This window comes from Rhinoraja longicauda, chromosome 1 (assembly GCF_053455715.1).
Source record: "Rhinoraja longicauda isolate Sanriku21f chromosome 1, sRhiLon1.1, whole genome shotgun sequence".
NCBI lineage: Eukaryota > Metazoa > Chordata > Chondrichthyes > Rajiformes > Arhynchobatidae > Rhinoraja > Rhinoraja longicauda.
This window is the reverse complement of record NC_135953.1, coordinates 66,254,922-66,269,516: the sequence shown is the minus strand read 5'-3', so window position 1 is coordinate 66,269,516 and position 14,595 is coordinate 66,254,922. Positions and strand designations below refer to the sequence as shown.

Below are 14,595 nucleotides of genomic sequence, written 5' to 3'. Positions count from 1 at the left end.
TATACCTACATCGAGTTTGCCAATAATCACACATCGCTACCAAAGATTTAAAAAAAAATCTTGGTTAAAACAAAAGATACAAAGTGATGGAGTAACTCAGCTGGTCAGGAGACCTCTCTGGAGAATATGGGTTATGTTTCGGATTGGGACCCTTCGTTTCCTATACCACTTTCTCCCCTATTTACTTTATCTCAGCCCTCATAATTCCATACATCAAAATTAAGTTGCCTTTCAGCCTCCTGTTCCAAATAAAGCTTACCCAAAAGCAAAAAATTGCAGATACTGGAAATCTGAAATAATAATTGAAATTCAGGTGGATACAAGGCTATAGACCTGGAATATTAACTCTGTTTCTCTTTCTACAGATGCTGGCTGACTTGCTGAGCATTGCCAACAATGTTTGGTCTTATCTTAGCTTACCGTTCTTTTGCATTATCTGTGTGCTCAGAAATCTCCTGTACCATCCACAGTACATTCATGATTTTCTTGTTATATGGTGCCCAAAACAATCCTCAAGCTGCTTTTAACCAGCATCTATCGAGTTCCTTTAAAAAAAAAGTGATACAAATAGAATATTTCAAAGACATTTGGACAAGTAGGTGGATAGGAAAGGTTTAGAACAGTATGGGTCAAATATGGGCAAAGGGACCACCTTATATGGGGAAGCTTGGACAAGTTCATAAGATCATAAGATCATAAGTGATAGGAGTACAATTTGGCCATTCGGCCCATCAAGTCTACTCCACCATTCAATCATGGCTGATCTATCTCTCCCTCCTAACCCCATTCCCCTGCCTTCTCCCCGTAACCTCTGATACCTGTACTAATCAAGAATCTATCTATCTCTGCCTTAAAAGCAGTGACTAGTGGGGTACCGCAAGGCTCGGTGCTGGGACCACAGCTATTTACAATATACATTAATGACTTAGATGAAGGGATTAAAAGTAACATTAGCAAATTTGCGGATGACACAAAGCTGGGTGGCAGTGTGAACTGTGAGGAGGATGCTATAAGGATACAGGGTGACTTAGATAGGTTGTGTGAGTGGCCAGATGCAGTTTAATGTGGATAAATGTGAGGTTATCCACTTTGGTGGTTACAACAGGAAGGTAGATTATTATCTGAATGGTGTCAAGTTAGGAAATGGGGAAGTACAAAGAGATATAACAGGTATAACAGAGCTTTATTTGTCGTTCGGTACCGAAGTACCGAACGAAACTACATAGCAGTCATAGAAAAAAAAAAGAACACAAGACACATAACCCCAACACAAACGTCCATCACAGTGACTCCAAACACCCCCTCACTGTGATGGAGGCAACAAAACTTCCCCTCTCTTCCCCACGCCCACGGACAGACAGCTCGTCCCCGACCGACCCGCACAGTCCCCGCACCGGGCGCTGAAACGTCTCGCGGCCGAACCGGGCGATGAAAGGCCCGCGACCAAGCCTTGCGCAGCTAAGTCCCGCAGCCGAGCCGCACCAGCGGTGAAAAGTCCCGCAGCCGAGCCGCACCGGGCGGTGTTAAGTCCCGCAGCCGAGTTGCACCGGGCGGTGTTAAGCCCCGCAGCCGAGCTGCACCGGGCGATGTAAAGTCCCGCAGCCGAGTTGCACCGGGCGGTGTTAAACCCCGCAGCCGAGCTGCACCGGGCGATGTAAGTCCAGCGGCCAAGCCGCACCGGGATGTAAAGTCCAGCGGCCAAGCCGCACCGGGATGTAAAGTCCAGCGGCCGAGCCGCACCGGGGGATGTTAGGCCCCGCAGCCGAGCCGCACCCCGCGCCGTGAGGAAGAGAAAAGTTCCCCACACCCACCCACCCACACCCACCCCCCACACACCACCACCCCCTCCCACACATACACAACCAAAAAAATATATATAAAAATCATCCCAACACCGACACTCAACAAAAAAAAGACGGACAGACTGCTAGTCAGCCGCTGCCGTTAGGCGCCGCCACGTGAAGTGTCCTTGTTCATCAGTCACTTAAAGTCAGCATGCAGCTACAGCAGGCAGTGGATAAAGCTAATGGCATGTTGGCCTTTATGACAAGAGAAGTTGAGTATAGGAGCAAAGAGGTCCTTCTGCAGTTGTGCAGGGCCCTAGTGAGACCGCACCTGGAGTACTGTGTGCAGTTTTGGTCTCCAAATTTGAGGAAGGACATTCTTGCTATTGAGGGAGTGCAGCGTAGGTTCACTAGGTTGATTCCCGGAATGGCGGGACTGTCGTATGTTGAAAAACTGGAGCGACTGGGATGTATACACTGGAATTTAGAAGGATGAGATGGGATCTTATTGAAACATATAAGATTATTAAGGGATTGGACACACTAGAGGCAGGAAACATGTTCCCGATGTTAAGGGAGTCCAGAACCAGGGGCCACAGTTTAAGAATAAGGGGTAGGCCATTTAGAACGGAGATGAGGAAAAACTTTTTCAGTCAGAGAGTTGTAAATCTGTGGAATTCTCTGCCTCAGAAGGCAGTGGAGGCCAATTCTCTGGATGCTTTCAAGAGAGAGTTGGATGGAGCTCTTAATGATAGCAGAGTCAGAGGGTATGTAGAGAGGGCAGGAACGGGTACTGATTGTGAATGATCAGCCATGATCACATTGAATGGCGGTGCTGGCTCAAAGGGCCGAATGGCCTACTCCTGCAACTATTGTCTATTGTCTAAATAGAAGATAGACACAAAATGCTGGAGTAACTCAGCGGGACACGCAGCATCTCTGGAGAGAAGGAATGGGTGATGTTTCGGGTGGAGAGCCTTCTTGGTTATCAATGCCTTAAATATATCCACTGACTTGGCCTCCACAGTCTTCTGTGGCAAAGAATTCCACAGATTCACCATCCTCTGACTAAAGAAATTCCTCCTCATCTCCTTCCTAAAAGACCGTCCTTTAATTCTGTGGCTATGACCTCTGGTCCTAGACTCTCCCACTAGTGGAAACATCCTCTCCACATCCACTCTTTCCAATCATTTCATTATTCTGTACGTTCATTCTTCTAAACAACGTATGTCAACCTACACATTCCTAGGATTATTGTAAACTTCCTCTGGACCCTCTCCAGAGAAAGCACATACTTCCTTAAATGGTGCCCAAATGAGTTGGGCTCATGCCTGTTACCGTGCTATGTGTGAATCTAACAGTTCTGACTACTTTGTTGCCTTCATTCTTCAAATTGTTCAAAATCTAGAAATATAAAATAGCATGTAAAAAATAATTTGCTTGATTCAAGAAATCAGTATGCCAAATAAGTTGCCAACACTGCGATTTTTTAGTGTTGATTTTTTTATTACACATTTAAATCTATAGTTTTCCAAGATTACATTCTGTGCTTTTGTGATGCAAATACATCTGTGCTGAGGGAAAAGCAATTCTAAAGGAAACTTGGGAGAGATATTAAGTCAGGACTAATGTGGACCATTTAAATCAGATAATGGCAGTATTTCCGCTTCACTGAGCTACTAGTGCATAAAATAGGCTTGATTTTCTGAGAACTCCCCTCATTCAGACAGTTTCCATGTTTGTCAGTTGGCAGATTCCAATCAGTAGCCAGATATTCTCATGTATAGAATATAGAACATAGAACCAGTGGCACGGTGGCGCAGCAATGTAGAGTTGCTGCCGTACAGCGCCAGAGACCCGTGTTCAATCCTGACTTAGGATAATAAACATATAACCATATAACAACTACAGCACGGAAACAGGCCCGTTCGGCCCTACCAGTCCACGCCGACCACTCTCTCTGACCTAGTCTCATCTACTTGCTCTCAGACCATAACCCTCCAATCCCCTCTCATCCATATACCTATCCAATTTACTCTTAAATAATAAAATCGAGCCTGCCTCCACCACTTCCACCGGAAGCCCATTCCATACAGCCACCACCCTCTGAGTAAAGAAATTACCCCTCATGTTACCCCTAAACTTTTGTCCCTCAATTCTAAAGTTATGTCGCCTTGTTGGAATCTTCCCCACTCTCAAGGGGAAAAGCCTACCCACGTCAACTCTGTCCGTCCCTCTTAAATTTTTAAAAACCTCTATCAAGTCCCCCCTCAACCTTCTACGCTCCAAAGAATAAAGACCCAACCTGTTCAACCTTTCTCTGTAGCTTAAGTGCTGAAACCCAGGCAACATTCTTGTAAATCTCCTCTGTACCCTCTCCATTTTGTCGACATCCTTCCCATAATTTGGCGACCAGAACTGCACACCATACTCCAGATTCGGCCTCACCAATGCCCTGTACAATTTTAACATTACATCCCAACTTCTATACTCGATGCTCTGATTTATAAAGGCAAGCATACCAAACGCTTTCTTCACCACCCTATCCACATGAGATTCCACCTTCAGGGAACAATGCACAGTTATTCCCAGATCCCTCTGTTCCACTGCATTTCTCAATTCCCTACCATTTACCCTGTACGTCCTATTTTGATTTGTGCTACCAAAATGCAGCACCTCACACTTATCAGCATTAAACTCCATCTGCCATCTAAATGTGAAATGGAGTTTCTACATTATCCCCGTGACCTGCATGGGTTTTCTCCCACACTGCAAAAACGTGCAGGTTTGTGGGCTAATTGGCTTGGTAAAATTGTAAACTGTCTCTCAAGTGTGTATAGGATAGTGTTAGTGTGTGAGGATTTCTGGTCAGAGTGGACTCAGTGGGCCAAAGGGCCTGTTCCCATGCTGTATCTCTAAACAAAACTAAACAGTACAGTACAGTACAGTACAGCACTGGAATGGGCCCTTCGGCCCCCGATGTTTGTGTCGAACACAATGCCAAGATAAAGTGATTTAATCTACATGCTGGGAAGGTAAATTCAGACGTGAGCATTCGAGACCACCTCCATGTGATTTGTAAGAGCTGTTTACAACAAAGTTGGCAGCTATAATTAAACAAGACAGCAGGAAATAACTAACTGAAATATTGGTCCCTGTGATGAAGGAAATGATGGAGGCGGAGGCAATTTCTTGACATATACATATGCTATTATTTAATTCTTGTATTTGCTCTTAAAAGATCCAGCCAAAATTGGAGATAGAATAATTGAATCTATGTTCAGAAATAGGTGTGGAATGGCTATTTACTGAGTAGATTACTGCAGTTTGCAGCATAGGATGCCTAACCATACAGTGTAACTGGATGCTCAGCATAAAATAATTTGCACATAATACACTTGGATGTGCATGTAACCAGCCGTACTGATAACTCATCTGAGATACAACTATTATTGCACATAATTCTGTAAGTTACGTGTACACTGCTGCATTGCAAAGAAAGAGGCAACTGAGTGATCAAGGTGCATACAAAACTGAAAGGATCTCAGGAAGATCTGCAAGATATCCAGGTAAAATCTGCTGCAGTTTTGCATTTCATTTATCTTGATCATCGTCTCCAATGTGCATCAGTAGGGGCTGCAGCTGGGATGTGACAACTGTCCTCCACTAGCCAGAGTTAGGAAGGCAGCAAGAGGCATCATTCACTGTCTCAGCGCAAAACAGTAAATCCTGCCTGCCACTGACAAGTGAAGACTGCACTGAGCCTGACAGTGGTTCTCCTGCAGTTAAACAAAGTGTTGACATTCCCTGGCTTGGCCTGTACTAACAGGGCGCGACAAAGAACCAGCAAAACCACAGCGGGAATCATTGTCGTTGGAGAATACATGGAGCACAGGGGGTAGTATTATGGCAAACAAATGTCCAAATATATTTGCACCAATATATTTGAAATAAGTTAGCTACAATAATCAGCAAGGTAATTCATATTGTTCAAAAAGAAGCAAAATTAGTACAATAAAAAAATGTTAAATGCTCATCAGTTTTGGGGGATTTGATGTGATGTTTCTCTTGGTGCTATTGTGCATTTATTTGCCTACAGGATGCAGAGAAAATATTGTCAATGAATGAATCAGGGGAGCTGCAAGATCTCTTAATAAAGATTGAGGTAAATATATTTTTGACACAATAATGGCATGCTTTAGGAGCAGTCAAATCTCCGATTTATTAACATGCTTGCATTGTTTCCCACAATAACAAGCGCAGAGCTTATTATAGGCCGTCCCTGGGTAAAGAGCGGGATTACAGAGGTCCGGATGTGAATGCTGTCCACAAGTCGGAAAATACATAAAACTCATTTTGGCTTGGTAGCCTTACCTCCCTGGTATAGTAATAAATGGTATCAAAAGCACATAAGACTGATAAGAAAGAACAATTATTAAAAGTGGTGAGAGAAAGAGGAAATTAATTTTGCTGTTGTAGGAACGAATGGATGTACCATATTGTAGTTTTGAATTTAATAACATTGTGGGAGCACATTCATATGAGGGGCATCAAAAGGTCACGGGTTTGCAAGCATGGGACGGCCTGCACTAATTCACTGTAGATTGTTGTTTGTTGAGTTCTGATAACCTTAATATTAATTCATGCTTTTGCATTTTTGCCCTATTTATTTGCCCAATATATTATTTAACCTTTTCTTATTGCATGCTTATTGCCTAATTGGTTCTTTTCTCTCAGTGTTTCCAGACTTTTGTCTTTAGTGATACAGCGCGGAAACAGACCCTTCAGTCCACGGAGTCCGCGACAACTAGTGATCACCCCGTACACTAACACTATCCTAGACACTAGGGAAAATTTACAATTATCAAACCCGGGTCTCTGGTGCTGCAAGGCAGCAACTCTACTGTTGAGCCACTGTGCCAATGTGCGGCTCCTAAATCAAATCAAAATAAGCTTTTTTCTGATTTTCCTTTAACTATAATTTCACACCAGCAAACAATTTAAGGGATTAACATATGGATGTTGTACATTGACCATTAGTTTGAGGAAATGCTTGTATTATTATAAGGGGACAGAATGGCTGAATGTGATAACAGCCAGGCAATGTGAGAGTGCTGGGAACATGAAGTCCTATCAGATTTTATAGCTGACTCAATTGTATTACTTCACCTGTGAGACATGTGGTCATTGATAGAGCATCTCCGAGTTGGTGCCTGATGGCAAGGAATGGGGATAGGCAAGAACAGGGGCCTCCAAACTTTTCAGCAGGAGGGCCACATTACATATTTGGCACATTTGTGCGGGCCGTAGGAAAAAATAAAGAAGTGTGAGTTTTATAAATTTAATGAACTCAATAAACTTTAGACTAGGTTACGTTCGTTTAGATTAGGAAAGGTAAAACTAGGTTAGGTTAGATTAGGTTAGTTTACATTAGGTTTATATGGCAACAAATAAATAATATTCAGTTTTTAAAAAAGCTTGAAATATTGGAATATATATATACCGTAGGTGTACAATTATTTATAAAACAGACACGGCTGCTATAAACTGATAGGATCCAGACGTGCACCAAACAGCCAACCTCATTGCTACCCATGTGAAGCAACCAAGAGCTTCCGCTGCAGTCCAACTCTGTAGTGACGTTTTGGGTCAAGACCCTTCTTCATACCCGACCCAAAACATCACCCAATCCTTCTCTCCATAATCTCGTATCCCGCTGAGTTACTCCAGCATTTTGTGTCTATCTTCAGTTTAAACCAGCATCTGCAATTCCTTCCTACACATGATCATATTGACACTGTGGATGGCTTTGATTGGAGTACACTGCGGACGGCTAGATTGTAATCATGTATCGTTTTTCTGCTGACTGGTAAGCAAGCAACAAAAGCTTTTCACCGTAGCTTGGTATGCGTGACAATAAACTAAACAAAATTGTCGGGGCAGGCTGAGGGGCCAGGTGACCTAATCCCCCTTCTATTTTCCTGCGTTCTTACCCAGTGAGTAAGCTGCCACACAAGCTCTCACTTTCATGCTGGCCTGTCTGTCCAAAGTCCACGTGCCGCTGCACTCTCCCTCTAAATCACCCTCTTCAGTCCGCACAGTGCCAAGACCTAATCTGGTGGATGCAAGTGTCAGATGCAGTGCAATATGATCTGCTCTGCCCAGTGCATCTCTTGTCAGAATATCTTGTACATGAAATGAGAAAGGGCCTGCTCATATTAAAGGGTGGAGAGCAGAGATAAGGATCGGGCTTAAACAACTTGTTTGTTAAGGGAAGATAGACACAAAATGCTGGAGTGTCTCAGCGGGTCAGGCAGCATCTCTGGAGAAAAGGAATAGGTGACATTTCAGGTTGAGACCCTTCTTCGGACCCGAAACGTCACCTATTTCTTTTCTGCAGAGATGCTCCCTGACCCGCTGAGTTACTCCAGTATTCTGTGTCTATCTTAGGTGTAAACCAGCATCTCCAGTTCCTTCCTACACATTATTATGAGACTGTCAAGATTATGGGCTGAATTAGAATGGGATGCAAGAAGGTTAATGGGATCCACGTGGCAGAGCCCAGCATAACAACATACTCCCTGGAGGCTCTGGGCATCGTAAGATCTTTCCCTCTCCCACACCCCTTCAGCCTGCCACTGCAGACAGCTGTTGAAACAACCTCTTGCAAGAAGGATGAAGATTGTTGGTGAGTGAGCTGCGGTGTTTTGTGGATATTCCTGCCATGGGTGAATAGATGTGAGTATGTATAGAGTTTGATGTCCGTGTGAGTGTAATAGTGCATGCACTGGATACTCCTCCCACTGAACTTGACCAGATGTCCTTGTTCATTAATACGCTTGTGGCATTATGGCCATCTTCCTTGGGCCACGATCTTTGCGATTGTCTTCTCCAATTCTGCCATTGTGCTGGAAGTTCTCCTCGACCTCCAGGATCCCCCAGGTTCATGACCATGAAATGGGCTGCCCAACCTTGTGCCAATGCAGCCCATCTGTTGTCTTTGCATGCCAGTGGACATGAAAGCTTCCAGCAGCAGTTGGATTCAGACCTTTTCAGTTCTGTTGAATTTATAAACCACTCAGGCATAATATGAAATCATAACTATGGCAATAATTTTCACAACATAGCGCATTCCAGTTTATAACAATGAGGATAACTAATGCACAGGGGGCATGCTTCCAAAGATTTTAAAACTAAAGATACTTCATTTCTCAGGAAGTCAGTGCTGGTCAATATATAATCAAGTGCATTGCCTGTTGTAAATGCTATAGTTTGATTTTTGGGGCACAGTGGCACAGTGGTAGAGTTGCTGCCTCACAGCGCCAGAGACCCGAGTTCGATCCTGACCTCCGGTGCAGTCTGTATGGAGTTTGTACGTTCTCCCCTTGACCATATGAGTTTTCTCCAGGTGCTCAGGTTTCCTCCCACATTGCAACGACATACAGGTTTGTGGGTTAATTGGCCTCGGTAAGAATTGTAAATTGTCCCTAGTTTGTAGGATAGTGTTAGTGTATGGGGAATACTGGTCGGTGCAGACTTGATAGGCCACAGGGCCTGTTTCTGTGCTGTATCTCGAAACTAAACTAAACTAAACTAGTCTAAAACTGTAAACGGAGATGGCAACAATTGCTCAAGGAAGCGGTTTCAGAAAATGGACGTGAAGCCTGAATTTAAATTATAGTAGCGTGTTTACTGAACATAGCTGAGCTATATTTAGATTTGGCTAAGGAGCAGAAGGCACATGCAACAGTTATATCATCGTCAGGAAGTTTCACTGTGAATTATGCTTACAGGGGCTTAATACAATAATGACGCCATACAGTCTGAGATTACCAGTAGTAGATGCTGGCAAGAAAATATCCAACTTACTCAAACAGGACTAAAGGAAATCAAACTGCAAAATCCTTTAAAATTCAGGATGCATGATAGTGACTACGTGAAAGATCATCTCTGGGATCTGATATGCTCAGATTGTTTTGCAGCATGTGTATTTAGAGAGTGAGTGTGCCATAAGTGAGAGAATGATCCAATATTAGATCATGCACATCTAGCCACTAAAGCCCATTGAAAATGAGGTTGGGCACAATTTGTGCGACTTGTTATTTTTTCTGGTAGTTCTGGCAAGAGCATCACTTAAAGAGAAAGTCAGAACATTTCTTCGAGGGCCCTCTAGAGCTAAAGACACAGGCTTAAGGTGAGATGGGAGAAATTTAAAGGAGATCTGAGGGGTAGGTTTTACACACAGAGGCAAGTAAATATTTAGAAAGTGTTGCCAGGGGAGGTGATGTTAGCAGATACAATTACAGGTATTTGGACAGGTACTTGGATTAAAAAAGGCAAAGAGAAATATGGGCTTAATGTGGATGTGGGATGAGTGTAGACAAGCATGACAGTTGGCATGGACATGGTGGGCTGAAAATTTCTGTGCTGTATTGATTGTTACGGTTCTGTGATTCATGGTGCATCTCTGTGGCTGCCATTGTGATTGATCATCGAGTGATAAAGCACAGAAACCTTAGATCACCTCTACACCTCCTCCCTCTCAACTTAAAATCTATGCCATGCATTCATAGGTGGTCAAAATGGAGGAGGTGAAGATCCCAAGGAATCTGTGGGAATCAGTTGTTTACTTCATGTGACAGGTTTTTGTGTATTTAATTTTTTTGCTTTATTAATATTTTGTTAATATTAGCTTATATGTTATTAATAGCTGTTACTTCACACTAACAAAAATGACATTCTAGAATATCAGAATGTTTTCTCCAACAAAATCACATTGTATTTTATGAGCTATGAAAGTTAATCCTTGGGATGCCTGGAATTTCCTTGTTATTTTTAAGGATCTTGGGAATGTTTGCATATTTTCCTTTATTTGGGAAGGGCTTGATAATTGGGAAGGGCGCAATGCCCTGTTGGCTTGCATTCTGGGTATATTCACTGTTCATTCTCCATTAGGAAACTGAAAATCTAGCGAAGAGTTTGATTTTGTATCACATCTTCAAATAATGCTGTAGATTATTTTAAAGAATGCTAGAAAGTAAGTGATCTTGAAAAGTAGCCCGAATGATGATTTGAGTTTCCTGTGGGATTTAAACAATCAGCTGAGTTAGTCACTTCAAGTGAAACCATCAGTGAATTAAGAGATTTCTTCATCCATAATATTATTAGGCTAAATGTTATGTTGTGATAAGAAATTCATGAACAAAACAACTTTTTCATGGGAGCCAACAGCAATAGTTTCATAGTACAACTCTTGGAGCCTTTTATGGGATAAGAAACCTACAGGCAATCAGCATTTGATATGTTTAAGAATAGCAGGGGAATGAAATTTAAACACCAAGGGATGGAGGAGCAGAGAGATTTTGTTTTTGCCAACTTTCTACATTAATTTTAATAAACAGAAAATTGTGAAGATTGCACACACACAATCTTATTGTGCACTGCTGGTCTCTGCAAGTATCGCAAATGCTTTGAGTGTGCTTATCATGTAGAATGTAACAATTCCTATATTCCTGGGAGACTGGAAATTATATAATTGCAGTACAATTAGGACAGAGTAATGCAAATGTAGTATGGGGGAGTGATATCTCAGTTTTGTACTTGTCCCTGAGGAGAGGATAAAGAGAGATTTCATAACTTCATCTTTGCATTTTTCCCTATGATTCATCACTGCCTCGAGTGTATTGGTGAGTTGGATAAAGATGATCTCACTGCTTTTTAACACTGCAACAACCTGCAGACTGAGACATCTGTAGATCCTTTCCTTCTGTGCTCTTATACACTGTTTTTTTTGGTTTTTTTTTTTTTCCATTGCCCAGCATGCTTTTAGTAATCTAAGCCCTTTAGAGATTCACTCCTTGAACCTCACCATCTCATTGTTCTCCTAAGACTACTTATAGTAAAAGCCGACTCCTTACCCAAGCGTTTGATAGCACATCCTACTGTTACTTTCCTTAGCCTATTAACAATATACATTTTCTTTTTTGATATCTTAGGATATTTTATCACTTTAAGAATTTCCAAAGGAGGACTGAATAGGTATTTGATAGTACAAAATATGGAGAAAAGCTAGGGAAATAGGACAAGTATAAAGCCATAGATTGAATGGCTTCCTTAAATGTTGAATTTACCTCGGAAGCATAATAAGTAAGAGTAAAGATTGAATATGACCAGTTGAATATTTGACACTGATGGGACTATATTACACCCAACGTTCTACATCTTGTAATGTTGTGTGAATTATTTATCGATATAACCAGCCGGGCACTTGAACTCAGTGGATAATGTGTTTCTCCTCAGAATTATTACAGAATGAGACATCAAACAACAGAGGTACTGTACAGTGCTGCAATAAGAACATCTCATGGTAGTCAGGCACTCCTCCATACAGTTAATTAATTTCCTTTATAACACCTGCTGAGCAGTAACACACCAGCTTCCCTCCTAATATAATTACAATCATCCCTGTAAATCTAGACATGGGCCAAGTTTACGTACTATCTTGCTTGAGACCATTCTTGTTTTTGGACAACTTTGAATAATGTTCTTGGGATTTTGATAATGTTGAGTTTGTACTCTGATAGTAATTTTAGTTGCTTCTTCTCTGAGCCAAGTTATGCCTGTATATATTATTTTTAAAAGATTTTAAAAAAGGAAGGACTACGCTGAAAAACATGTATTTTGTCTCTTTTCCTTTTAGAAAGTCCAACATCCACTGGAGTGCTCAGCATGTGGAGGGTTTGCATTTGTTCCGTGTTCAGTGTGCCATGGGAGCAAGATGTCAGTGTTTCGAAACTGCTTCACTGATTCCTTTAAATGCCTCAAATGTACATCTTGCAATGAAAATGGATTACAGCATTGCAGGCTCTGTGAGAAGTCAAACTTCCATCATCATGGAAAATAACACTGTAATGACATTTGTTATGCCTTGACAGTGAATGTGTTTGTAGGAAAGTGTCTTTTCTCATCTTAATTCCAGTGCACTAATTAATTGTAATGGAAATTAAAATCCCAAATGCCGCCTTGCTCTGGTTGGAAGAGCAAAATAAAAACGTATCATTAGCAGTTTACCAATGAGATGGCTATTCCGCAAATTAAATTAAATTTGATATTAAGGCAAGTTAGGTTAAACCCTCCCACTTATTTCATCCTCATTCACAAAGTACTTCAACTGTTAAGAACAATCATTACAGTTCATATTGTGGCATCATTAAAGTAGTGGTACTTTACATACAGTACTTTACATACAGTTACAACATACAAATGCTGAGTGAAAAATCCAAACAATGTAATATATACAACAATATAGATTTTTTTAAATGGAACTGTAAAAGGGCTAATAAAGGAAAACAAATTAAATGAAAATGATTTGCAAGAGGTGAGTCATTATTTCCTCCAGTTAACGTAATTATTATTTTTAATGAATTAACTGGCCCGGGACTGGAACATTATCTTTTAAACTGAGATTACATAAAACCGCAATATTTGAACTCATTACTCCAAATCTTTAGTGCAAGTCTCTTTAGTGCAAAATTTCTAAATCAGTAACATAAACACTACAATACTGCCTTGTTATGTGGGCCGACACTTGCATTGGACTGTCATATGATTATGTGAATCATTCATATGCCATATTTGGATGAATAATCTTACACACTCTAATTTTGGTTAGAATTATGAATTGGTGGAAGAGTTCTCCACGATCGGAAATTAGAGAAAAACTCTTGCTTTTTTTGAAGACAGTAACTTTATTGACTCACATTTTATCTTCACTGATTTGTAAATTGCAATGATTAATTATTTAAGTCAAATCACATTCAGTATTAAAAAGAAACTTAATGTGGCTTAGTCGGCAGAGCTGGTTTTTGCCAAACAGGAAATTAGTATTCTCAAAGGATTCATGGACATGATTTTGTTGGCTTTGCATTTGATTCAAATTCAGAAAAGTAAATGAGAGTGTTGAAAGGAAATGCTAATGTTTCAATGGTCGTGTATGACTTGTTAAGAAGGGAAGCATTACTTTGCAATTAATTCACGGGGTTGGATGCAGATAAACATTGGAGGGGGCATCGTTGCACAAAATGCAGGAGTAACTCCAGCAAGAGCAGGCACCGTGCGCAGTGGTAGAGTTGCTGCCCTACAGCACCAGAGACCCGGGTTGGATCCTGACCACGGGTGCTGTCTGTGCAGAGTTTGTACGTTCTCCCTGTGACTGCGTGGGTTTCCCCGGGTGCTCCAGTTTCCACTGACATTCCAAAGACGTACAGGTTTGTAGGTTAATTGTCTTCGGTAAAGATTGTAAACTGTCCTTAATGTCATAAAGTCATAAGAAATCGGAGCAGAATTAGGCCTTTCAGCCCCTCAAGTCAACTCCATCATTCAATCATGGCTGATCAATCTCTCCCTCCTAACTCCATTCTTCTGCGTTCTCCCCATAACCCCTGACATCCGTACTAATCAAGTGTGTAGGATAGTGCTGGTGTACAGGGATCGCTGGTCAGCATGGACTCGGTGGGCCGAAGGACCTGTTTCCGCACTGTATCTCTAAACTAAAACTAAACTAAAGTCAGTGGGTCAGGCAGCATCTCTGGAGAAAATGGATAGGTGACGTTTTGGGTCAGGCCCTATGGAGGTGGCATTATTGCACAGAATCTCATGTGTTCCTTAATGAGTGGGTTGGACAAAGAGGATGTCCCCTCTCCCACACCCACCCCAATGCCAGCGCCATAGACCTTGTTTCTTACTGAATTTTGACTAAAGTGTGAAATATGTGGATAAAGATGTAAATGCTAAATGATTGCAATAGATTTTA

At 41.6% G+C, this 14,595-nt stretch overlaps 1 protein-coding gene across 1 annotated transcript in view; it reads left to right on the top strand.

Moving 5' to 3' along the window:
* The window catches only part of grxcr1a (glutaredoxin and cysteine rich domain containing 1 a), a 56,183-nt gene extending 43,496 nt beyond the window's left edge, over positions 1–12,687 (top strand). Inside the window, exons 3-4 of the mRNA XM_078410628.1 lie at positions 5,884–5,949; positions 12,484–12,687. Coding sequence (XP_078266754.1) covers positions 5,884–5,949; positions 12,484–12,687 — 270 coding nt within the window. The remainder of the gene's footprint in view (positions 1–5,883; positions 5,950–12,483) is intronic.
* The last annotated feature ends 1,908 nt before the right edge of the window (positions 12,688–14,595 follow it).